We start from the raw sequence: 25,768 nt of genomic DNA on the forward strand, positions 1-25,768 counted from the left end.
AAAAAGTTAGACAATTTTTCAAAAGCGTTGACTGTATAAATCTTAATTACTGCTGTAATGACCAACAAGAAACATCGGGAAAATTACTGAGACGAATGATGTTTACGCTTTGCAACATGCTATGTGACGTAAAAAGCCAGCTCATTCATGAAATGGTAAAAGAATTTTCATTGCACTTGCTAATCCTGGTTATCGCTACCAAAGGGGAAAAATATTGTAGTGATAACTCTATAATGTGGTACTGGTATTTCTTTTTAAGAGTGAGAATTGTGTTGATGTGAGTGAGCTGTATTAAAATAACTAACTGGGGGGTGGGGGGTAATGAGGGAGATAGGGGTAATGGTCGTGCTCCCTGGAGAAAATTTACTTTTCAGCAAGTCAGATATGCTATTTTGGGGTTAATGGCATTTTAAATTTGGCCTTAATATTTGCCATTATAACTACAGTTTAGTGATTATGAAAGGGTAATCAGAGCCCATTTTTGGCTGACCTACCCCTCCTCTGAATGGAATTTCTGATATGGGGTATGGTTTGGTGATAAACCTTGAAATGAATTGTTTTCGCTAACTCCTTTATTTCCTTTATATTTTTCTCTTCTTTTTCCTCTAAATGCAACAACCTACTGCACCTTCTTATATAGTTCCTTAAAATCTTTCTAGAAGATTCTACAGGTCCACAACACAACTATTTTTAGTAACATTACATCATAGAATTTTCCAGAATTTACGTTGAACAACTCGAGTTTCTATAAGTAGACGTCACGTATTCATATCGAAACCACTAGAACTTTCCCAAAGGACTGAACAAGAATGTTCTGGAAATCACTGGATAATCGATAAACGTGCCAAATAACATGTCTTCTGTCCAGGGTATATGCCACCAATTCTTCTTTGAACCAGTTTACCTGCATAATTATTATATAATAGCATTCACAAGTGATGGAAAATGGTTGCGTTGAAATATATTAGCAAGTTTTCTCAGCTGGTTACTTCATTCATGGAAAAGGTGGAAGCTGCATGTGCATCAAATGCATAACCTGAGTTCAAGCCTTGAGTTCGCCAATTTTATCAAATACTCAAGCCTTTTCAAAAACTATTTGTCATAGTGAACCAGTGAAAGTCTCCTAAGATGGTCAAATGAATTCTTTTTCAGATCAATAAATTTGTCAAGTTGTTATAATTGTTATTATTTTTTTATGTTATTCCTTGTTGCTATTGTCAAAACTTTTCAACCTCTTTAATGTGGCTGATAACAAAATTTTTTAATTTTAAAAACTAAATTAATTTTAAAACTGAAGAGAAAACTGTGCCAAACTCCAGAGTCAACTGTTTACTCAAATGCACTCCAAAAGCTGTGCTTACTTCTAGAATATATCATAAAAGAGTTGTGTATTTGTATTTTAAGTAAAAACATGATTTCAAGTGCAATTTGATGTTGATAAGCTCAAGTAGTTTCTCAAAGACAACAAAATAGTATAATACACATTAAAAAGGAAAGCTTATTAACTTCAACTCCTATCTTTTCCAAATGCCAAAATGAGTATTTCCTGGTTTCATAACTATACCTGTCTTGAACATCTATTAAAAAAAAATTGTGTACTTATCTCTTGACTAACTAATACATTCTAAGTGTGGGAGCAAAATATTTACATAAATGTGACAATTTTTAGCTATGAAATATCTTTTGCACAGTCTTTGTTTACTTGGATAATAACATGAATTTAGGTGTACTTTGGTGTAATAATGCATATTAAGTAAATACAACAACAAAGCAAGGGCTATTTATAATTGGCACTCGTGTCACAACTTTGCACACATTACAAGAAAAATGCACTTGTTTTCAGCCAATCAGATGTGTCATTTTTTCAAGTATATTACGAGTGAAAATGTTGGTTAATTAGCAATCTTATAATAATAAAGGCCGTCTTTGTCCTGAACACTGCTTGGTGTTTTGTTTTGTGGTTTTGTTACGGTATTAGTTTTTGTTTCTATTTTACGAACAGAAAAAGAATTTGACGTGGTTATAGGGCCTTAATTGGTTGTTTGATTGTCTGGTTTGGAAAGGTTAGGAAACCAACTAAGAGGGTTTAATTAAAACTAACTTAAAAGACTTAAAGCTCTACCCTCCAGGAGGGGGGCTTTGGGATTTTTTGTTTTGCAGTTTCAGCTATATTTTATATTGAATTTTTCAGTTTTGTGCCAATGAAACTTCTGCTTATCTGCTTTGGTGTTCATTACAGTTTGCCAACTTTATGTCCTTTAGCATTTGGTTTTCAGTGGTTTTTTTTGGTCAAAAATACTTATGGAATTTCAGATTTGGTATTCAATGTTGATTTGGGTTTTTCCTATCTAAGTTTTGGTTTCTCTTCGATCTGAGTGGCCTGTACGCTCCAATTGTCACCACTCTATTATATCAATTAGGTTTTGATAGCTGGGATGTGAAAATTTATCGGTTTTGATGGTTTTGCAAGTGGTTTTCTGTTTTGATTCTTTTTTTCAGTTTTGCAGTTTTGAATGATTTTTTTTTCCTATGGTTTTGTGGTTACCTTTAGACCCCAATTCCCCCCTCTTTCTGTTAACTTAATATGTTCATAATAAATACTTTGCACTCACACAAATCTATTAGACACGAGACACAGTTGATCAAACTATTGTTGCTCACAATAATACTTCTCAGCCAAGTCTTTGCGCAAAACAAATTTGTGGCTCAGAGCAGTCTACAAATTCTGGTAAGTTGCATCATGCCCATTCTTTTGTTTCCACTTCTGCAGCATATGACGTGCTTTTTGAGAAAGTAACTTTTCCCCAGATCTATCTCCTGGAGCTCTGCTAGCAAAAATCTTGTACATCCCCCGAGTGATTCCCAATCCTTGCCAATATTTCGGCCCAACCTTGCAACTCATCGTCAGTTGGTTCACCTAGTTTGACTGAAAAGGCAAATTAGCATCACTAGCTGACATAATAGTAAACTATGGAAAAGTAACTATAATTACTGGTAGAAAGGATTCAAAGCCCTGGAAAGCATCCACAATGCCTCTCTACCTATATCAGTCCTTTTTGAAGATTCCAAATAAAGTACTAATTATGAATCCATTATTAAAATTATAATTGAAATGTTGGTTATTGTTATATTCAAATAGATGTGCCTTAAAAAATGTAAATGTCTGGAGAGTCTGGCTTTCCCATCTAGACTCTCCTTGAAATGCTCCTTGAAATGGTAAACACCACAGTGTACACTACTGAGTTATGAATGTACACAGGAGGTTGCTTAAGCACAAAAGAAGCGTAAGAGTTCTAAGAGGCGATAGCCAAGAGCCACTATAGCTTCTTGAGTGAGTGCTTTGCAAACATCCCAGGTGCATCCATAACTCAACAGTGTATGCTGTGGTGTTAACCATTTTTTTTATAACATAACTTTGATACATTGTGGCAAAAGAGTTCCCTTTACTTAGCATGAAAATCTTCTGTGACTAGAAAAAACAAGCACATAGAAACTAGTCTTTGCATTTGCTCACATCAAAAGCATACACCCATGAGCAAATGGTTCACACTGTATTGACCTGTCAGAGTGCATGCGTTTCTGTGGTTATGTTATAACAACTTTTGACCACTGTGACAACTAATATCACTGTTGATAAGAGTACAGACCACGCTAAACCTCTGCCAATCTGTTTTTTTTAACCACAATATCCACATCAAATAGAATGATTCTTTTAGTGCATGACCATTGCATGACATTTTGTCAGTAAAGACAGACTTACAATGAGAACTCTTCAACCATGTTTGAGTGTATGCTATATTACTATTTCTCAACCCCCTTAGTATTCCAAAGGGGGTCATCCAACCAAGACATGCCAGATTTGCCATGTCCATGTGCTTTGAAACCCCAGTGAAACACAGGAATGATGCACTATCCATGAATTTCATACAACATCAAATCCTTTATTATAAGGAAGCATCAAACTCTGGTGAACTCATTTCCGAATTAACAAAAAACTTGCTGACATGTGAGAAATTCGTAAATATTTCCTTTTTCTTTTATTCCTGAGGCATGATTGAGAAGCTATTTCATAAAACTCACACATCGCAGTTTCATCAGGGATTTCCAAACACTTGAAAACAATAAAAACACTCAGTTGCTTTCATCAGTTTTCTCCTGTTTGGAAAACCTGACGATTCCCTCGCACTCACTTTTTGAAAAAATGATAGAAAGATTAAAACTGGAAATATATATTTCAGCCAGAAACCATAACAAGATCATGTTAAATAAAGAAAATAAAGGAGTCTTTGTTTTTGGGTCTTTGGTCTTTGATCTTTGATCTTAGCTTTCGGGGTCATAGACAAAAATTCTAACTGTTAATCAGGTTTCACCTCAGACAAAATTCCCTTGCAACAACATCCAGTCGAACAGTCTTGTGACATAGCACATCATACAGCGCTTTGTAAGGAATAGGGGAGGTGGTGATATTCCTCCACTCCAAAAGCATAGAGTAGGCCTTATCATCCTTATTGACCTTGATGTCATCAATTTGATCCTGGGAAAGCCCAAGAAGGAGACCAATTCGTTCCCACTTGGAGGCTACCCTAATTGACAGTTCAAGTAGTTGTGCATCACTTGGTTTACCATCTTTATATTTCACTACAAGCAAAGAAATATCAACTAAATGCTCTTCAAATAAAGCAAAGATAAGAACATATAAAAGAGCTTAAAATACTTCATTACCTGCAAGAAAAATACTTGTAAGACTAGTGAAGTTCATCAAACTCTAGAGGAAGTAACTTCATATAAGCAAGTGTGAAGACATTCCTAGTTCACCATCATTAGTAGGCTTATACTATTTTGCAAAAAAAAAATAAAAAAGAAAAATGAAACAAAACAAAATGGAAAGAAATGAATCAAGGCGAGATCTGACAAAACCAAAGCAATGATGAAGATACAATTCTAATGAGGTAAAGATAACTTTCACAAGGATTTTGGAGTAATCGTTAATTAATAATATGAATTTTTATTCATTTTGCAAAGAAGTAATTGTGAAGGGTTATTATTTTGCCAAAAAATACATTCAAAATACATATACAAAAATACATTTAAATATTACAAATTAGTATATTACAAAGGATTTTGGCCTCCCCTTCTCTCTTGCGCCTTATTAAAATAGTAACTTTACGAGAGATACTATTTTTGAAAATAGTTGATTTTGCAAAATAGTAACTCTTCTTAAATTACTACTTTGCAAAATGACCTAAAATCCTTATTATTAATTAACGATTACTTCATAATCCTTGTGAGTCATCTTAACCTTCTTAGAAAATATATCAGCATTATCCCTTCAGTTTGTTAGATCTCGTTTGGTTTTGTTTCGTTTCGTATTGCAAAATATTTTAAGCCCCACTAGCATGGTATACTCTGTTACATTCTATACCATTAAATAATCCCAAAGCCATCAAGTAACAGTCCTAAGAAATGTTGGCAAAATTCAAGTGAAGATTTGGGTCAATGAAAATGTGTTAAGTACTGTTGATGTGGGCTAAATATTAGTCTTACATTGTGAACTGCCACACTCACTTGTAGATGGCTGTTCACCAATCTCCCAGTCACCTGCACAAGTCACAATAACTATATTTAGACAATTATCAGGATCAGTTTTTACCACAACTAATAAAATTAGAGCTAAAACACATTCAGGTGACATATTTCATTAAATGTTTGGTACTAGGCAGGAAAGACTGTCTTTGATCTAATGCTCTACGGTCAGTACTGTCTGCGTAGCCAAAATCTTATTAAACAATTAAAGCAACCAGTGAAACCCAACTAAAAACCATGTAACATCCCAGATAAAATCCAGTTACATAACTGTAAAGCCCAATAATTAATAATGGTAATTGAACTGAGTAAAGTGCAGTTTGAGCTGAAATCATATGCGTGATTTCAAACTTGAATGAGCGCTGCGCGCTCGTTTGATTAAAATCACAAGTATGATTTCAAACCAAAATTGCATGACATGAGGTTCAATTACCACTTTATTACATCCATTTTGAAATTGCCCAAATACAGGACTTGTTCAATTCAAATATTTTACTGATGCAGTACTGAGCTGGTTTATAAAAAGGGGAACTGGAAATGCTTTTACATCTTACTTTGTATGCAAAACAGAAAGAATTTGACATCATGTGCCAAAAACTCAATCAAGCATAGAATGATGCAATTTAGAGCCAAAAATGGTGTGATTTGGGAATAAACTGCACCAATTACAACCAATCAGATTACAGGGACTGCCAGTGATTTCAAAATGGATGTAATAAATCATTCAATTGCCTAACTTAACCAAAAATGATAATCTGAATTAAGACAGTACTATAGCTGTCAATTAGGTAAGAATATTCTCAGATAAATTTTGTCCCTTTTTTATCCATGAAGCACCATGTAGCTGTATTTGACTTCATAGCCCAATAATTTAATCTATTGACATTGCCACAACAAAAAGCCACCTGAAAACTGTAATTGATGATTATTAATCCAACCTTTAGTGACCTTTTTCAGAGACCAAAACTTGAATACATTTGGATAAAAACTGCTGAGTTCAATTCAAAGCATATTACACATTTTCATGCATATTAAATACAAGTTTTTTATTCATATGTTGTGATAAATACAAAATTGATTATTTGAAATATTAAAGACTTTGATGAGTAACATCAAGTTTCAACAGCAGTCTTCAGTTTCATGTTGGACCTAACCCATTGAGCACACCTTTTACAATGTGGCAATAATTGAAAAGTCCATATCCTTCAAAGATGCTGCAACTTTTGCATACATATGTATTTTTACAATGTGGAATCATATTGCTTCTCTTGCAGTTACCACTTTGTACATGCAAGGTTGCTTTGAAGTTACCTTTGTGACGTTTAGGAGGATTAGGGCTACGTGAACCTTCTCTCCTATTGGAACTAATCTCTTCTCCTCTCAATTCTGCATGTAATACAATATTTCAGAAATGTTGTAAACAGTTTACAACTTCATTTTTTGAACAAGAGCACTGAAATAGTTAAAAGTGTTGTGTGATATTTTTCTGCCTTATACTCAAGTGTAAATGTATGGTAACTTTTAAGTAAAGGGATTCTCTGAGCACATATAATACTGATGAAATTACAAGCAGTGATGACTGGTTTAAATGTAGAGGGGGGAAGAAAAAAGTATCTTCTCTATCATACAGCCTCTTGCATTTACTACTATTTGCTTCCTAACATTTTTTTAATTTCCAAAATCCAATTTTAAGGCTCTACTATAACATTATGCTGTCAATATATATCACGAACTTACTGTAATTTCCGGCCGTTTACCTGCACAGCCGATTACCTGCACCGGCCGATTATTGCATGCAGCGAAAAAAAAAAAGTCAATAGATTGACCGCACTGGTGGATAGCCCGCACCTTAAAAACAAAGGAAATTTGTACAAATGTGCTCTAGAATTCACAATGTTGCATACTTGACAGAATGCGAATTCGTGGCCACATTTTGTGCAAACAATTGCTGGGCGCCATGTTGATTTCTCAAAAAAAATCGATATCTCTGGTTCTACAGGGCCTAACAAGTCCCTTAAAACAGGAAAATTCTCTTCAGCTGAAGCTAGTGTTCACTGGAAATTTGTTACTGATGCGCTGGTTATCATTGCTTTTTTTGGTCACCATCAAGGTTTTGTTTACATGCGTGCCAATAGTAATTTGTTTGTCGCGCAACTAACTGTGTGTGAAATAAACTCAAGTCGGCATCATGTTTTAGTGCCACAAAGTGGCACTCTTAAGACAATAAAATTCATCTGAGAGAGGGAACTGCTAGTAGATTTCAAAATTGTCACATAACCCGCACCTTCCTATTACCCGCAGTGGTGCGTGTTTAAAGCAAAATCAACAGATTACCCGCGGGAAAACAGCCGGAAATTATGGTACATGTATTCATCTGAACTCTTTTATTCAATCAGCAGTGAGTTAGCCTTTCATATTTTCATAATTTAAATTACACTCCACATGTACCTTTGAGTTGACTAGATGAAGCCTGCTGAGGTGCAGTGTTCACATGTTGAATTGTAGAGACTTCTCCAAGGTCTGAAAAATTGTCATTATAGACATCATTTTAATCATCGATTTTTTTGGCGTCACTATTTATAAGGCACTCACTTGATATGAACTCTTATTACCAAGTACATATACATGTGCAGTGATTTGTGGAAATTGCACAGCAGGGTGAAAACATTTTTCTACCTCCTTCCCACACTATTGCTAAAATGCAGAAAACATCTACATATTAATCAGGATTGTCTTTTTTTTCCATTTTCACCTCCAGGACTGAAGCTTCCACAGTCCACCCACGTGCCCTCCTTGTCCCTATGATAAATAAACTGGCTGGGTTAATTTGCAAGCTAGTTTACAAAGTAATGTCCCAGCTGAAAACTCGAGTTACTGGTTAATCAAGACACTGACAAGAATACACTGCACAACACTAAGCATACCATGTCTGTGCAACTTAAGCATTTCCTCTACAAGCTTTTCACATTGTGCTTCCCAAGGATATTCCTTGTCATAGTCTTCACGAAGACGCCTTGCTTCTTCAAGTCTAATCTTTCTTTCTTTACCTCGCACTTCTTTAATTGCTCTGGCCAAGCTGCTAGGGTCATCAGTGTTCACTTTACAACTGGTTCCACTTGGCACCTTTTCTAAGGCTTGAGCAAGCCCAGTGTTCCAGCCTATAAGTATTGGGAGGCCAGCAGACAGTGCCTCTAATGCTGTTAAGCCAAAGCCCTCTGACCTTGATGGCATAATAACAAGATCTGCCTCTTGAAAATTTTCAGCAAGCCTCTCTCTGAATTTACAAAATGATCTGGTCAAAAATCTTTCTTCAAGAAGACCATGATCTTTTAACCTTTCTTTCACTTCATCATGCTTCTGATCTTGTACACCCACAAAAATCAAGTAGATAGAGTTATCGCTCTTATGCAATTCTGCAATAGACTTGGCAGCAAGATCATAACCTTTAAGGGAAGTATCTTCTGAGTCCGCACGGCCAAAGATAAGCACACGGAAATTCCTGCCTCCATTTGATGCTTGTTTGATGTCAACAAATTCCTTGAAAATGCCAGGGGTAAGGTCAAAAACTTCTTTATGAGGGCGTAACTTGGCATTGTATGCTTCTGTCAATTTTGGTCCGATGCCAACCACCATATCAGCATTTCTGCACAGCCTGACTTCTTCCTCAGACTTCTCCTCACCTTTAGCCCCAGCCCCTGGATATCTTTTGGAACTTGACAGTTCTTCGGGCTCTGTGTGCACCACTTGCACCCACTTGCATTTAAAGTTATCTCTTAAATACTCTGCTTGTTTTCCAAGCTTTGCACCATGTCCAATGACACAGTCTGTTTTAAAGTTTGTGGGAGGAAATTTCCACCATTCCTCTTCATTTGGCGCCTGTGACTCGATTATTGCAACATTGCATTCTTCTGCCCTGTTTTTCTCTCCTCTATCGCTTTCACGCATGAAAAGACTGACTTTCAGATTTTCAGATTTTGCTAGTTGCATGGATAGCTCCCTGTTGATGGTGGAGAGGCCCCCTTTATTTGACAGCCACTCATCTGCTATGAGGGTGACTTTCACAGAATCATTGCTTTTATCACCACTTGGCCTGCCATGAGGGGGGAAAAGCACATTATAGTTTAAAAATCTAAGCATCTTTTATCACTACATAACTTTGTCCATGTTTTTCCCACGCTATATGAAAAACATACTTCAACAAGACACTGAACTTCACCAGTCTGACAAGTAGTCCCAGATATGATCCATTGAAAACATTGCATCCATTCATAAAAACAAATAAAAAAATCTCTGCCTACCAGACTAGCACTTCTTTTTATTTTCTCTGATTGTTAGTGACATGCAATTAACTACAAGTAAGCAGAGAGCATATGCCACCATGAATTAAATTTGGAAGTAAAATTATGTCACTTTAAATGAACTTCCAGTCTGTTTGAGAGGAGTACATAATTATAAGTCATCCTTTGGTCTTGCTGCGGTCTTCCCAAAATGAATTCTCCTAAGAAGTATGGTTCACCGTCTGGGGGTGTTAAGGGTACTGTTCTCGATAAAATTCAATCAAAGGAGGATTTGGCGCCTATCAGTCAATCCTCTTCGTGCCCTTAGCACATAAGACTATTAAAGCCTAAATTTTACTTGCTTGTGAAACAAGTTTCTCTTCCCCTCAATTTACACGATCGAAATCGATTGGATTCGAACAGGTCGGGTAGGTAGACTTTATTCAGTCAGGGTGGCCCATTCAGCAACGAGGCTGATATCCAGAGGGGCCCTGGGTTTAAAGTCAAAACTGCACCAATGAAGTTTTTACATGTTTACAGAACGTTATCCCGCCATCCCTCAATGCCTGTGGTAAGAGCATTTAACTACTACGACATTTGAAGTCAACTAGTTGAATGATACCGTTAAACTGAAAAGAGATTTATGTCACTGCCTGCACCAGATTCTGCCGAATCAACTCTTCCCGCCAAAACAACGCTTCTTTGTCGCAGTGATTTCACTGCGAATTCCATTGTTTAAATTCTATCGAGCTGCTTTCATATAAACAAATTCGTAAGGTTTTCCTAGTTCTTTTTTTTTTTCAAAAGAAGTCTGACATTTGAAGTTCACGCCGGTGAAGCGAGTGAAGTAAGCTCACGGTACAGTACTAGTTTATCTATCAACACCTGTAAAATTGATTTCATTCAATTTAAACCCAGAAAAATACAGTGAAGAATTTACAAGCCTCATCTCGTAGGTGTCAAAATAGCGTTTGATGACAATGTAACGAGCTTTCCTTACCTTTCTCCTGTTCCATCGCTGCTGTTGGTATCCGCCATTTTGTCACACACCGCGAGAACAGCCTCGAGCTGGAAACTAGCGAAGGTAGAACGGAGGCGGAAGTGCGATATGAGGTACCGGAAGTTATAGAGGAGTTTCAGAGTACCGCTTTGACATTAGCAAATTAAAAATCATAAAAACTCTTCTCTTAAAATTTTCTTATAGGATAAAATGTATGATACGTTCAGGTGTCAAACAAGCCTAAAAATTGATTGAAGGGGCTAAGTTTCAAAGAAACTTTGCTGCTGTGACGGTGGGAGGTATTTCAAGTTATAAGTTAACCTTTATACATTGTTCTAGCATAATTTTTGGCATAATTTTGAAAATTGGGGCCGAATAATTTTTGCTCTCTTTATAAAAGTGGTACTGCCAGCATAATCGGCCTGTTTTTAATTTTGTTTTCTTGAAGGAAAATTACCAGAGTTATGACTTTATTGGTACATGGTCAAATTCGATCCTTGGTTCAGTCTATTGTCAATATTTTGCATCGTTTTTGAAGGAAGAAAGTTATCGCAATAATGAGTCGTTTATCGTCGGAAGGTTTAGGCAGACTGGAAATAAAGATTGCGTCGATCCCAGTTCCTACTTTCACAGGCAACAAAATGATGACGAAGAATAACGAGAAGCTAGCATGGTACATAGGCCGCGGACATTATCAGCCGACATACCAGCCGCCTGATGGGGTTTACTTACTAAAGAATTTGTTTCTATTACGAGAGATATTAGGCAGTTGATGATTCAAACTTAAAGCCGTTCTCCAAAGCAAATCTACACGCAAAGGGCAAACGCTTGAGACGCCAGCTTAAGGATATAGAATGGTTTCTACAGGGATAAACATCGCGAGCGATATTTCAAAATTTACTGAAATATTACGAGCCGCGAAGCGGTGAGAGATATTTGAGGAGTTTTGAAATATTACGAACCCTCTACATCACAACAGTTCTTCATCTTCAGTGGTCAGTCCTTTGATGACTGGAGAAGTTTGCCGTACTGAGCCCTGTTCACAAAGGAAGCGAGCTTTCCCTTCGAGTACTTTGCAGCTGCTAGCAAGCTCTCTGCTCTTGATAATGGAAATACTGCTACCTACTTCCTTTAAATGACAGTCCAGCAAGCACGCTAACATTACCTGCAAACTGTCTGGCTCAGCTATAGTCCGAACCGTCCTTTCTCACCCCAGCGAAAAACTTCTTCCGCTTCACACCAACTTCCTTGGCTTCGTTGCTCACAATATCCGAACCAAATCCATTTTCATCCCAGGTTGTCCAAATTGTGAGCCAGGTCTTCTTGCTTATCTTAGTATTTGAATTTTTCTGCTATATCTTGAATAGGACCTCCAGCCTTCCTTTGAAGTCGCGCATCACCCGCCCTGAAGCCAGCCTGGCCGATGAAAGTGCAAGGGGTTTCATGTCTAGACAAGTGAGTGCACGCAGCCCAGCAACTAACCTATCCGAGGGTGGGTTGCAAATGGTTCTAGGTGGAAAGCTCAAAGGTGGGAAGGATAGGCAATTTTCTCAGGGGCTGGAAGGGGCTTGTCTTATTCAATGTGGTTGAAAGCCTGCATTGCTGTATCGGTAGTCAGGCTTGTACCCCATCACACCTCAGCCTTTGGGCTAACACTTCGTGGCTGGAGGGTGGTGAGTGTCAAAAGTATGCCTTTCGGGGAGATGGCTCAATCGACACTGCAAAAACCTGATGGCCAGGTTTTCGCTGCACACCTTAAAGCCAGCCTGGCCAACGAAAATGCAGGGAGGTTAAGGTCACGGCTAATGCCCGCAGCAGCCCAGCCACTTGCCTATCCTAGGGTGGGTTACAAATGGCTATGTGTGGAAAGCTCAGGGGATTAGCAGGGTAATGTATAACAGTTGTGCTGATGATAACAAAAACAAAAACAAAAAAAATGGCATTTTACTAACCAGCCACATTTTGTCCACTGACACATGGTTCATCATCAGGACTCTCATCCTCATCCTCAGACGAACCACTTTCAATTATGACCCTGTCTTCTTCGTCTGGTTCTGATGGGTAGACTGTAAGTTTGTAAATATCTGTCAACAGCTTTAAAATTTATCGGATATCTCATATTTAACATGGCAGCTAGTACATAATTATTAACTTTTTGATAACAGGATATGTTTGTAAATCAAGCAAAATGAAGATTCAGCCAAAATAAAAATTATTACCATGATGGCAAAAATTAGTTAAATCCAAATGAATAAAGTTGAAACTCAATTTAAGGTCACCCCTCTAAAATGTTATTTTTTTTTCCCCCTCATGGTATAAGGTTCAAACATTCACTCTTCTCTCGACTTACAACACGTTAAATTCATCTGCCTCCATTAAATAAATTGGTCCAAAGTATTACAATAGTACACCATTTTCTTATTTGATCTACTTTAAGCTTGTTTTCATTTCAGAAACTGTCAGATGAGGAGGAATTTCAAACCGTTCCAAATTGTGGCAAGTATTGGAAATGCAAATTATGAACACCATTGATGATGTGGAATGGTCAGAGAGAAATTGGGATGATCAAGAGAAAATTTTGTGCTGTTGATGATAGGGGAATTATTATTCCTTGACAAAACATAAATTTTCCTCTTGATAGAGAAAGAAGTTGGCACTGAATTGGGAAAAGTTTTAGCTTATTCAACCATACATCCCAAGCATATTTCCAAAAAACAAAAAACAAAAAAGAGGAAATTGGCCATAACTAGAAATACAGGAGTTTTCAAGGAATCAAGGAGGAAATATAGGAGCTTAAAAGGAGGATTTTTCCCACCATGTTGGTTCATCAACAGTTTCCTACATGTTCTTGCATCATTCCTGACCCCATACATTCTCATTAACTTAATTGTTATGACTAACAATGTTAACAGTGATGATACTGCTTGTCAGCTGGAAGTAACGTGATAACTTTGCTACCTTATGTCTCTTATCAACCTTCGATCATGCACTTATCGCTACAACTTTTGTTTACAGCTTACTTATACTGATAATTATGATGACTCTCAGTAGTCTACAAGTATTGCCATTTTATAGTTTAGATGACAGAAAGTTTCATATTCTAACCGGATCAAGCTATTTACAAATACATAATTTGAAATATCTTGATTTATAGAACATATTACCTAATCCTGATAAATTTGATGAAGCTAACCCTGATCATATGCTAATTTATTCTGAATCTCACTACCATGATACTCCCAGTTTAAATAAAGATGTAAGTAGATTGGGTAAAAAGACCATTCATTCCCTCACTGTAATATTAGAAGCTTACTTAAAAATTTAAACCTACTTTCTAAGATCTCTTGTGTTCCTTAAGTATGCAACCAGATATCATAGGGCTGGAATTACAGAAACTAGGCTAAATATAGATAATGTAGCCAACACTGAACTACCTGACTACGGTATCTTCCATACTGATTCTCCATTACCCTGACGGGAGGAGCAGCTCTTTACACCAGCAATCTTTAAAATCAATCCCAAGGTGAGATATAACTTTGGATATGCCCCTTGTAGAATCTGTCTGGGTTGAAATAGTTCCCTCTTATAACAAAAAGTCCACTTTGGTTGGCTGTATCTATAAATATCCAGGGGCAACCATCAATGAATTTAAAGATAAATTTAATGAGACAATTAAGCAATTCAATGCTAATAAGTACCAATTGTATATCCTTGGTGATATGAATAATTTATAGACTTCTTTAAATGTAGTATTCATCCACCTCCAGACGCTTATCTTGATATGATGTATTCTAATAATTTATTACCTGTGGCAACAAAACCAACACGATGGACCTATCACACAGCTACACTAATCAATCACATTTACACCTCACATAACTTGAGAAAAATTTTCTCTAGAATTGTAACTGTTGATATCTCAGATCACCTTCCAGTCATTTATATTGCAGAATATATACCAGTTGAAAAATAAAACAAAACCAAGATAGATACTAGGGAGATTATTGCAACTTTAATCAGGAATCTTATCTAGAAGATATCAATGCAGTCAACTGGAATGCTATTAACAGTGAATGTAAAGATTTACATGAGATAACATCTAAAATAATTAACCTTCTCAAACAAGCACAAATTTGACGAATATGTCTAAAAGTTGTCTACAGAGCCCTGGATAATAAATGGCATTTTTAAATCAATCAAAACTAAACACACTATGTACAAAACACATTTTCTTTCCGATAATCCAGATAAGGTGGCAGAATATAAAAAGTTTGTTAATAAACTAAACTGGCTTAAAAATATAAGTAAAAATATAAGTAAGTCAGAGGACTTACTTCCCACAACACTTTGACCAATGTAAGAATAATCTGAAGGCATCTTGGAAATTAATTGGTACACCACAACTATAAGTGGCAAAACCCCATATCAAAAATTGTGTGCAACATTATAGAGTTTACATTAACAAACTGAGATTGCAGATCAATTTGACAAACATTTTGTTAATGTAGGTCCATTACCCTAGCTACAAAGATTGTGCACTGTGAAGGGAACCCTACCCAGTTCATTAAATCAACCCTGGTAGGCAGCTTTGTTATGTCCTATGTTAATGCATGAAACCCAAGTCTGTTCATTATTTAAATGTTTAAATGACCAGAAGTCATCCCTAGATATTCCTAACAAGTTAATCAAAATAGCTGCTCAACCACTGTCAATACATCTAACATACATCTATAACCAGTCTATAGAAACTGGCACTGTTCCTGATATATTAAAAGTCTCTCAGATGTCTCCAGTATATAAAAGTGGAGATGCTATAGACCCTAGCAATTATCACCCTATAGCAACTCTCTCACCATTCAGTAAAGTACTTGAATGACTCGTTTATAACCAACTATATTCCTTCATAGAAAAACACCAAATTATATACAAATATATCAGTTTGGATTCAAGAAAGGATACTCCACTGAACAGGCTATTCTTGAAGTTACATACAACTTAAAGCTAGCAGTTGATAGAAAGCAAGCCACATGTGGTCTATTTCTTGACTTGTCAAAGGTCTTTGACACAGTAAATCACAACACTACTTTCTAAGCTCTTCTTATATGGTGTTTGAGGAGTCTCACATAGATGGTTTAAGAATTACTTTCAAAACTGTAGCCAATTTGTTGAAATCTACTTCTGATCACTTGATCTGACAATGAAAATATAACTTGTGGTATACCTCAAGGTTCAACTTTAGGTCCACTTTTATTTCTACTTTATGTTGATGATTTACCAAATTGTACTGACGAACTTTCAGTATGAAGTTTTGTTGATGATATTAACCTAGTTTTTACTAGTGACAACCCACATAACCTTGAATCTGATATGAATCATGAGCTTAAACAAATCTATAACATGTAGTTTCAATGTGAAAGTGGGTGCTGGCATCATAGAGGGATAGTTTCAAAACACTCACATGTCAGTTCATTTGCTACAGAACAAAAGAATGTTCCATGTTCACCCAAATCTCCAAATTTTAATACAGTTGCTGTGCCATTAGAATTTGGCATAGCATCACTGTTTTCTAAACCCATTGTAGCCCAGTCCCTATCCACGCATGTAATTTTATATATTTGTTAAATAATTGTAACCACATTGTAATTCAGATTTTCTGCGAAAATGTGAGAAATAAACTTATCTACCTACCTACCTACCTAAAGTATAAAATGAACCATTTGATTCACGTAAAATAGTCAGTCACATTTTTGTAAAAATGACAATTGCCTGCTTGTAAGTTGTGAAATTATTCCTCAATGTTGACCAAAAAGAAAGGCAAGGATAAAGGGTGTCGCTCGCATTGATCAACCCTTGATGTTGCTCTCCATATTTTATGCCGTAAATATCACAATCAAGGTTTTGTCCTTTAAAACTCACGAACTGCCGCCTTTTGGCAAGACCAACACATTTTGAAGAATGTTCAACATCATTGAGCAAATGACAACTTAATGTTGTGCATGAGAAGTTTTCTTTTGACTCAAAGGTTAAAAAACAATTGGACTTGACAGTCGAATGGATGCTCTCCACGGATGAAATCAACTCAGAATTTGTCTCAAAGCTCAAACAGTCATTTGAGTTTGCAGTTGAATGGTTAGCTTCAATGAGTGATTCACACTTTGTTGAATGGTTTAGCTTCAAAGAGTAATCCACATTTTGAATCTATGATTGCAAGCTTTTCTTTCACCTCAACAGACAAATGCAACTCAATGGTGGAATTATTTACCTCTGTCAACAGGCATGGTTCAAAATTAATCGCTATTTCCACGTGCATTTTATGTGATGTCATTACAAGTACCCCAGATATAAAAAATTTCGCAAAAACTAACTACATGTTAATTTCCTCTCCTAGACACCATCATACAATAAATATTGAAAACATTGAACCGAAAGATTATATAAAATATCTGGGAGTCTATATCGATAAGCACCTAAATTAGTAGCCACAGATACAACAAAATAGCAAAAAATGCTGCAATTCTCACTAATTAAAATTAAGATATCAAATATATTTTATAATTAACAGGCTAAAACAAGTATACTATGCTTTGATATATCCCAATTTCAGCTATAATGGTATTATTGGCAAGGGCTGTGCCACCAATACTAAACAAAATTGTCTTTGTATTAAGCAGAATAAATGTCTCTGAAGCATCTTCTTTGCACATGCCAGGGAGAGTGCTTGTCAACTCCCTATTATTAAACTGTTAGGAATTTTAAAATTGGATGGTATGTACAAATTCAGAATATGCTACCTTGCATATAAGATTATAAGAACTGATAGCATTCCGGATGTCTTCCTTGATGTCCTGACCCCAGCATGTGAAAAACATAATTATAATACAAGATTTGCTGGTCAAGAGTATCTAATAACATGGGAAAATCATCATTCAAATTCTCTGGTTCAATTTCTAAGAAACCATACCCACCAATCTTAAATATATTTCCCACAATACCTTTGGTGTGTTCAACTCTGGATCGAGTGGTCCGGGTTCGAGCCCCGGCCGGGACATTGTGTTGTGTTCTTAGGCAAGACACTTTACTCTCACAGTGCCTCTCTTCACCCAGGTGTATAAATGGGTACTGGCAATTTAATGCTGGGGGTAACCCTGCGATGGACTTGCATCCCATCCAGGGGGGAGTAGAAATACTCCTAGTCGTTTCATGCTACAGAAACCAGAGTTAAGCGCTGGCCTTATGGGCCACTGGCTCGTAAACAGACTTTACCTTTAAGAAAGAATGGAAACATCAACTTTTGCTTAATCAAACTTGATTATTTTGCTTTACCTTAGTTTACTGCTGATTTATTCTTGGTATAGGCTGCTATTTATCTGACCATTATGGTGTTCAACTAGAAAGCTCTTGCTACCTTGAACACTGTGCACATCTCAACCTTATTTTTATGGCCAAATATTACCTTTATTTTTTTCTCTTTCTCTTATCTTTAATATAAACCAGGCTGTAAATGTCATTTATATTGTGAAATAAAGAATCGAATTGAATTGAATTGATCAAGCATAACACACCATGTCAGAATGACATACATGAACCCATACATGAACCCTTAAAATCACTTGACTGGAATTCCTCATTGTATTTTTTTATTTAAACCCCTAGGCACTATTTACAGGGAATATAAGAAGTTTTACCCAAATATTGGAGTTTTATAGGATCCTGTAAAATAAATAGGTTTTAGAGGAAATATAGGGAGGCTGTGAACTATGAATTCATACATCATAAGGTTCAATTGCTTAGCTATGGTCCTGCTATCAGGACCATTTATCTGGGACACAGATGGCTGGAAATTTCAGAAAGATTGGGAACATCTTGGGCATGGTCATGTAAATTATTTGCTCTCACCTTTGGGGAGGCCAGCAACAACAGCTGCCCTTACAAAATTGACTATGATGGATTGAATGGCCTGGCGTACATTTGCAAAACAACAGCCTTCTCTCCCACAGACATCTTTGATGGCAAGGACAACTGCAATGTTCTCCTTACGTCCACTTCTCACAACATTGCCAAGGAAAGCTCCATCTAGATTTACAGCTCGTATTTGGTACTTGCTTAGAGCCTCCTTATTAGGTGCCATAGAAGCTCCAAATGGCTCTTCCTTTAGCTTTTTTTGATGGCTTTTTGTGGCATAAGCAACATGAAGAAGTGCATCACGTTCAAAATTTGGGTTAAATCCTAAACTGGCTTCAGCTCGTGAGATCAGATTCTTCACTACCTCTGTGTTTCTAGTTTCAGTCTCCCATAAATTGTAAGTTATGGGAAATTCTGCTCTACAAAATTTACCCTGGCTGGCTGAGAAATCCTTCTTTCCTGTGTTCTTACTTTCAGATTTCTTTGTTTTCTTCTCCAGCTGAACACTGTTGCCCCTGAAAGTCACCTTTCTGGCAATGCCCACAGGATAAAGACTTCCAATGTTGCAGTTTGGGTCACTTTTGTTCCGGCTCAAGCCATGCAAGATAATTAAGCAAAAGTGATCCAGGAAATGAGCACCAATGGCTCTGAACATAGCAGCCACTTGCTCTCCCTTACTGCCTGAAAATAAGAAGAAAGAAAACATTGTAAAAACAAAAAATACAGTCTAACCATACTGCGTACATAACTGCTAGATTTTACCTATTTGCAAAACTCGAGATGATTTTCTACCAAAGAGCAAGATTTTGGACCACATTACTATTCAGTGTGACATTAGAGGTTGCACCTTTCAAGGGTGGGAGAACATTGTGTAAATATCAGGTGCTAAGATGTGTACTAGATACATTGGGTATTTGATTCTTCTGACTGTTGGTGAAGTTAATCCACATTACCAGTCTGCAGTCAGCAGTTGAACATGTGCAATAGTCATTAAATGCACTGCTGGACCAGTACAATTTTTCTGTATAATTTTTTGTTTTCTCAGCTTGTGAGTGGGTGGTATTCTATTGTCTTCTAAAAAAAATATATTTAAACTTACAAAAATATTATTTCCTTAGACGTGTTATTGACCTTTTATCATCATCTGCAAAGTGGAATCATGGCGAGAAGTGAATTCGCCCCACAATGCATTGCAAAAACAAATGTTCTGCATGAAAGCCCACATGACATTTTCAAAATCGCGAGCAAATACACGTGTTTATGCGATGGCGACTGGCAAAAGGACGAGGTCAATCGCCCAATATTTTCCTGCTCGAACCGACTTACCTCTGCCTAAGAAAAGGTCAGAAGGTGAGTATAATTCTTTGCAATTTAACCCTTTTGTCTCAATTTGTTAAATGCCTTTATTTTGTTCTTTCGATATGCTAAATGGCTTTATTCCTGTTCAGTGAAGAGTGTAATGTTTTCATAATATGTGAATGATAATTACGAGGAAACAATTTTTTGATGGACCCTTTGAAATATTGTTAGTTTCCATGGAGACGATTTTGTTTTTCCAGAAGGCATATCTCTGCCCTTCACAAATGAGATAAAGTAAAAAAAATAGCAGTACTTGGAATAAATTAATTCTTCCATTTTTTTATCAAATACACGAAGTTTATTTTCTCTAAGATTGTTATCTTAGTTGGCTAGCTCTTTCAACTGGTTGCCTAGCACGTGACCAATTTCTTCCCCGCCGGCTCAAGTTTCAAGACATATCATTATGCAAATGGTACAACCAGTTCGCTCTAAATTAAAGTTTGAGTTATATTCAGAAAGACATGCTGCTCCTATGGTGATTGAAAATTGTCCCAAAAGCTCCATTATTTTCTGATTTACTCTTGAAATTTGAATCTTCTGCGAGCGATGGGAACTGAAAGTCAATTTGTTGTAGAAGCTCCCAACTTTCCCTCTGACAAAATGTTTGTCTGTGTCTGTGGTGAAATGCAAAAACTCTACTCGTGTGGTAACAGAAATCTTTCGTTCACAGCAACTGTAAAGAAAAGAACTTTTAAACCCCGTGTGTTTGTTAGGAAATCCATCTTAGTAAGATTAGAAAATAGAAGAAATCTAACGCCAACACCTTTGCGTTTTTTATACTTTTATTGAAATCATATACCCTCTGAAACGAACAACTTAACAATCATTTACACTTATATTCCACTCTATATTTGCACAGAAACCATGTCTTCTGAGATCCCAGCAAATGATAGCTGCACAGAAACAACGCCTACTGAGAACTTGGCAAATAATGAAATACATGATGTTACTAAAACGGCTTCTAGGGACCTTACCATGCAACCAAATGTTGCAAAAGCAAATCTTCCCAACACTGTCTCGCCCGAAACTTCGTCATTATCTCAATGTCCTGCAAACCAATCTTTGTGCAAATCGATGGATTGCGAGGTTATGTTGGCGGAAATAGCTAAACTTGAATTAAGGGGACATCTACATTCATATTATCAGTGTAAAAAGATAGATTGTACAAAATTGTCCACGCTTGATGAAAACAAGCAGAAGAGTTTCAAGAGAAAATTTCAACATATCTGGCTCGAGGATCATTCGCTAGCCTTTGAGAAAACCACTGGCATTTGGTGGCTTCTGTATATGGAAAATGATGGCTTATTCTGTCTCCTTTGTCGAAAACACAATGTTTAATACAATGTCTACATCTGGACCTTCCAGATGTAGACTCTGATCCTGACTCTGATTATGGCTCAGATGCTGATAGTGACTTGGAGTAGCATTCAGTACTTTTCTACTCAATATTAATCATTGTTTTTGTTCAGTAGACATTGCAATGTAGGTAAGACAATGTAGTTGTTGCAATGTATATGTGCTGGGTTTTACATCATAACAGGTACAGATTGAGTATACCTGTATACTTTTGGTAAGGGGCAAGTCAATGTAGAGTTTTAATCATTAAAAATTATGAATTTGTGAATTGTAAAACTAATTTATCTGTTGACTGATGCAACAAATCATAATTTAAAAAGAGCTGCTAACTTTTGGATGTTAGTTTGTGCTTCAAAATGGTGGAAAATGCATCTCTGCAATTATAGAATTTCAATTTCAGGGGGAGCATGCCCCAGACCCCCTAGATGGCAAGGCCCTTCAGGCCTTGCAGACAGATGCCCGCCTGTGAAATCCAGATGCCTTCCTGCTCCAAATTTTAATGAAACCCCTGAATACAGCGCCGGAAACTGTTAGTATAGGTAATCGCATGGGGCTGAGTAAAATTAAGGATTAATATCACGCTTGTTTTCGGAAGTTGCTGAAATTGCCCAAATCCTTAATTTTACAAGGAACCATGTGATTTCTTGTTTATATTATTAGGGGAAAAATGTTTTCTTACTGATCTCGTGCAAAACGGGACCCCATTGTTACAAAACAAAAGAAATTTCTTTACCTTGGCAGCCGTTGCTAAGCAATTTTCAGTCAATCATTTTCAAGTAATTTTGCCTGGGGCAATGACAAAAATTAAGAAAAAATGCCCTCTGTCTTGACCAATCACAATTCAGTAATTTTGCCCCTTATATGATAACAAAGGCCATTCTGATAACGATATGTTTGTGTTTTCAAATAACTTGAAGTTCAGCATACAGGAAAAAATGCATATTTGCGATAAGAAAGTGTACACTTACCCTGGAAATAGGTGAAGCAAACCCTTAAATGCTTCTCAGTGGTAGTAACCAACCCTAGTCTGGGTACGATGAGGTTTCGTCCTACTTTCGGAGTGATCAAATAATCGTGACTTTCTCTTTCAAAGGCATCTTTAAGTTCAACGAATGTTTTCTCATCTGGTAATATGATGGCATAGTCGATACCCTGCCGATTTTTCACAAAATCCAATGAGTCGAAGAAATCCCTTTGGATTTTCCTGCTCTTAATGAACTTGCTAAGAAATACTGTAAGGAGGTTTGTATCACCAAGCTCTCGCCACTTAGTTCCGACGTCTTTAAGTTTCAATGGCATGTGCGTGACTTTATAATCCTTTGGGACCAGGATAATAGGTGTCCCTTCGGGACTTTGCAACAATTCGTACTCGTATTCCAGTTTTTCTGTACTATAAAAATCTTTGTATTTTCCCACAATAGTTGCTTTGAGTTCACCTGAAACTCCACAAGATAACATTGCACCTTCGATGATATCAAGAGTCGACTTTCTGCACACTGGTGGAAATTCTGGTCTTAAACGTTTTCGGTGGTGCTCCTTGATCTCTCGTACTTTTCGTTGTGTGTAACTGAGCAAATATGGAATTATCCAAAATAAGAGAAAATCTGAGACCTTATTCGGACCAATCTTTGGTTTTTCATCATCCGAACTTGCGGAATTTTTCTTCTTCTTCTTCTTCTTCTTTTTATCGAAGAAAATCAACAGAATCGAGAATAAAAGAATGAGCGAACCTTTCAAGTGAAATTTTAGTCCGCTCTCCTGTGGGCTGACCACATCCTCATCATTTTCATTTGACGTATCTGCCGCTGTTGGAGGGTCAATATCCATGTCTTCATCTGATGAAGTTGAATCCTGCGACTCCTCGCCTTCCGAATCGGGATTTCGCGACTGATCTTGATTTAGACGCGACAGATTCATATAAGTCATCCAGACTTTAGCTGCTTCTTCATCGATGGCCATGTTACTCGCTTTGTTCGCGGATCTTTTCGCATATCCCATGTGGTAGTCGGTTATTTCAGGGACTTGAAATAGAGAAGGATCTTCTGACTCGCAAATATGTTTTGCTACGCGACTCAGAACGTCTTTTGCACCTCTGTCTTGGAATCCTCCCTCTCTCAACTCGTTGTCGTCTAAGAGGACAGTTGGTGATAAATGCAACAAATTGTCGCTTTGGCTCGGATTGCACCGGATACGGGGCTCGAGACCAAATTTTTCAATAAGTAATTGTTCATCCAGACCAACGATCTCCGCTAAAGTAGCCATGCTTCCCCAAGAACAATACAATGGAAAAAAGACGCGTAATTTGTTCTGAACCGAAACTGCACCTTCTCTAGTTCCCAGGCCTAAGAGTATCTCCACGGTCATCCGTTCCTCGATATACCGTTTCGATAGACCTAGATTCACTAAGATATTTCCAAAAAGTTCGCTTAGAAGTTCTCAAAATTGTTTGAAAGCCTGTACTTTGTTTTCCATACGAACTATAAACAGTAGGCCATGCGGGAGGATGATTTTTTCTCTTGTTTATTTTATATTGTATTGCGAACCTTTATGTAGGTGTCTTTAACCTTTTGGGCAAATTCAAAGGACAAACTTCTCGTGAGTGGGACCCAGACGTATAAGGGACACGTCTAACTTGTAACTTTGCCAGTAGAACACTCATTTCATTCAAGCAGCCATGTCTCCTGCTACGTGAGAAACTAACAAAATTACTGACTGTAGTTCCACGTAGATTTTCTTTTCGGAGAGAGAGGGGAATGCAAGTGGTGTAGAGGAGAATCTAAAGAGTGAAACTAATGTTGGTTGCTGTCGAATCTATGTGTTTCGTTGTGAAACTGGAAAAACGTGCACTAATGTACAGTCGAACTTGTATTAAGCCGCGGTCACCCACGGGGATTGGCGTGAACTTCACGCCTAATACAAGTTCCGCGGAATAGGGATATTTTAACGATCGATAAAAATCGCCATTTAATAATTGACCACTCAATGTAGAAACCTCACTCAAAAATACAACTAACATTGATTTTTGGGAGATAAAAATGTATGAGATTTTACCTTAAAGATTTTTCTTGGTTTTTTTTCAGTGGTTCTACTTTAAGTGACCGTTAGATATAGGTAGAGGACGTTAAAAAAAGGGCCGTTGGGACTCAATCAAGAATGAGAACTCAATCATTCATTACAAAATGGCAACGACTGTTTCGACAAATGGCAACGACCATTTCAAATTGGCAACGACCGTTTTAAACATGGCAACGACCGTTTACGAAAGGGAAATCCGCAGAGGCGATCACATAACAAAGGCGAAGATTACATTAATTAAGGGGAAACAATTTTCGGGACTTTGACAACTGACCACTTAATAAAGGGTAACTGCTTTATATAACTCCGCTTAATACAGGTTCGACTGGAAAGAATGATACGTGCGTAGCTGAGTACTTCCTGAAAAGCCCTATGGGGATTGGTCAATTAATCTAAGTAACCATATGTAGTAAGGAGAAGCGTGCCTGTCGGCCCGGGTCTACAAATTTTTTACCACCTGCTTAACCTTTAGAATACGACTCTCACGAATATTGAAACAAAACTTGAAGTTTCTTAGGGAACAGGCCTCAAACGAGTCAAAGAGTGGCTAAGCCCCAGCAAGTTAATTAACACTATGTTACAAAACACCATTATCCATGCTACAGCAAGCTACACGTGCAATCAACGTATTATTCACGGCCAAGCGCGCAAACTTTTAACAGTATATGTGCGATGGCACGTGCAGCGTGTGATGTTAACGTTCATTAGCTACTTTGCGGGGTATCCCGAAAACACTAACCCCCAGTCTATGGAACTCCTACGGACCTGGTCCACGGACCCCTATGCGGACCGGTCCACGGACCCTCTACGGACCCCCCATTACGGACCCCTCATGAAAAGACAATAATAACGATGACAACTTATAGAGATTTGAGTTACCGTTGTTTTTTTGTTCGCGGTGACGAAATTTTTAATGTTAACCTTCCAAATATTACCGTGGCAATGAAAGGAAAAAAGGCCGACTAAAAAGTAAAAAAAAAAAAAGAGAAAGGAGAAGACTAAACAAACAACTGTCAAATATCGCGATCGCTAATCAGTCTAATGAACATGGACATCTTTCTTTGTCGAAGGAGCACTCTTTTTTGAAGCCAGGGTCAAGTCAATGACCACGCGGGGGATTGAGCTAAACAAAATGGCGAAGGCAATTCGGTGACCGGGAATGCAGAAGGATATATGTACACAAGTTAGCTACTGGCCGGTTACAATCGACCTTTTT

At 37.2% G+C, this 25,768-nt stretch overlaps 1 protein-coding gene across 19 annotated transcripts; it reads right to left on the reverse strand.

The window, feature by feature from the left end:
* Nucleotides 1–554: 554 nt before the first annotated feature.
* Nucleotides 555–23,802, reverse strand: LOC111331115 (uncharacterized). 19 transcript variants are annotated; one of them, XM_088734089.1, is made up of 9 exons: nt 18,757–18,897; nt 12,813–12,926; nt 10,861–10,935; nt 8,508–9,673; nt 8,032–8,103; nt 6,895–6,969; nt 5,545–5,598; nt 4,371–4,638; nt 555–2,926 (listed from the first exon to the last, which is right to left on the reverse strand). In XM_088734089.1, exons 2-9 carry the CDS (start codon nt 12,836–12,838, stop codon nt 2,914–2,916), a joined length of 1,749 nt encoding a protein of 582 aa, XP_088590215.1. In that variant the 5' UTR covers nt 12,839–12,926; nt 18,757–18,897; the 3' UTR covers nt 555–2,913. The 19 variants fall into 19 exon arrangements, 16 of the variants coding, with proteins under 16 accessions (XP_088590215.1, XP_088590146.1, XP_088590137.1 ...); XM_088734020.1 differs by lacking the exons at nt 8,508–9,673; nt 10,861–10,935 and adding an exon at nt 22,446–23,802 and having other exon boundaries at nt 5,566–5,598; nt 18,757–19,443; XM_088734011.1 differs by lacking the exons at nt 8,508–9,673; nt 10,861–10,935 and adding an exon at nt 22,446–23,802 and having other exon boundaries at nt 18,757–19,443.
* Between the last annotated feature and the right edge of the window lie 1,966 nt (nt 23,803–25,768).

The sequence above is a fragment of the Stylophora pistillata genome, chromosome 1 (genome assembly GCF_964205215.1).
Source record: "Stylophora pistillata chromosome 1, jaStyPist1.2, whole genome shotgun sequence".
NCBI classification, from domain to species: Eukaryota; Metazoa; Cnidaria; class Anthozoa; order Scleractinia; family Pocilloporidae; genus Stylophora; species Stylophora pistillata.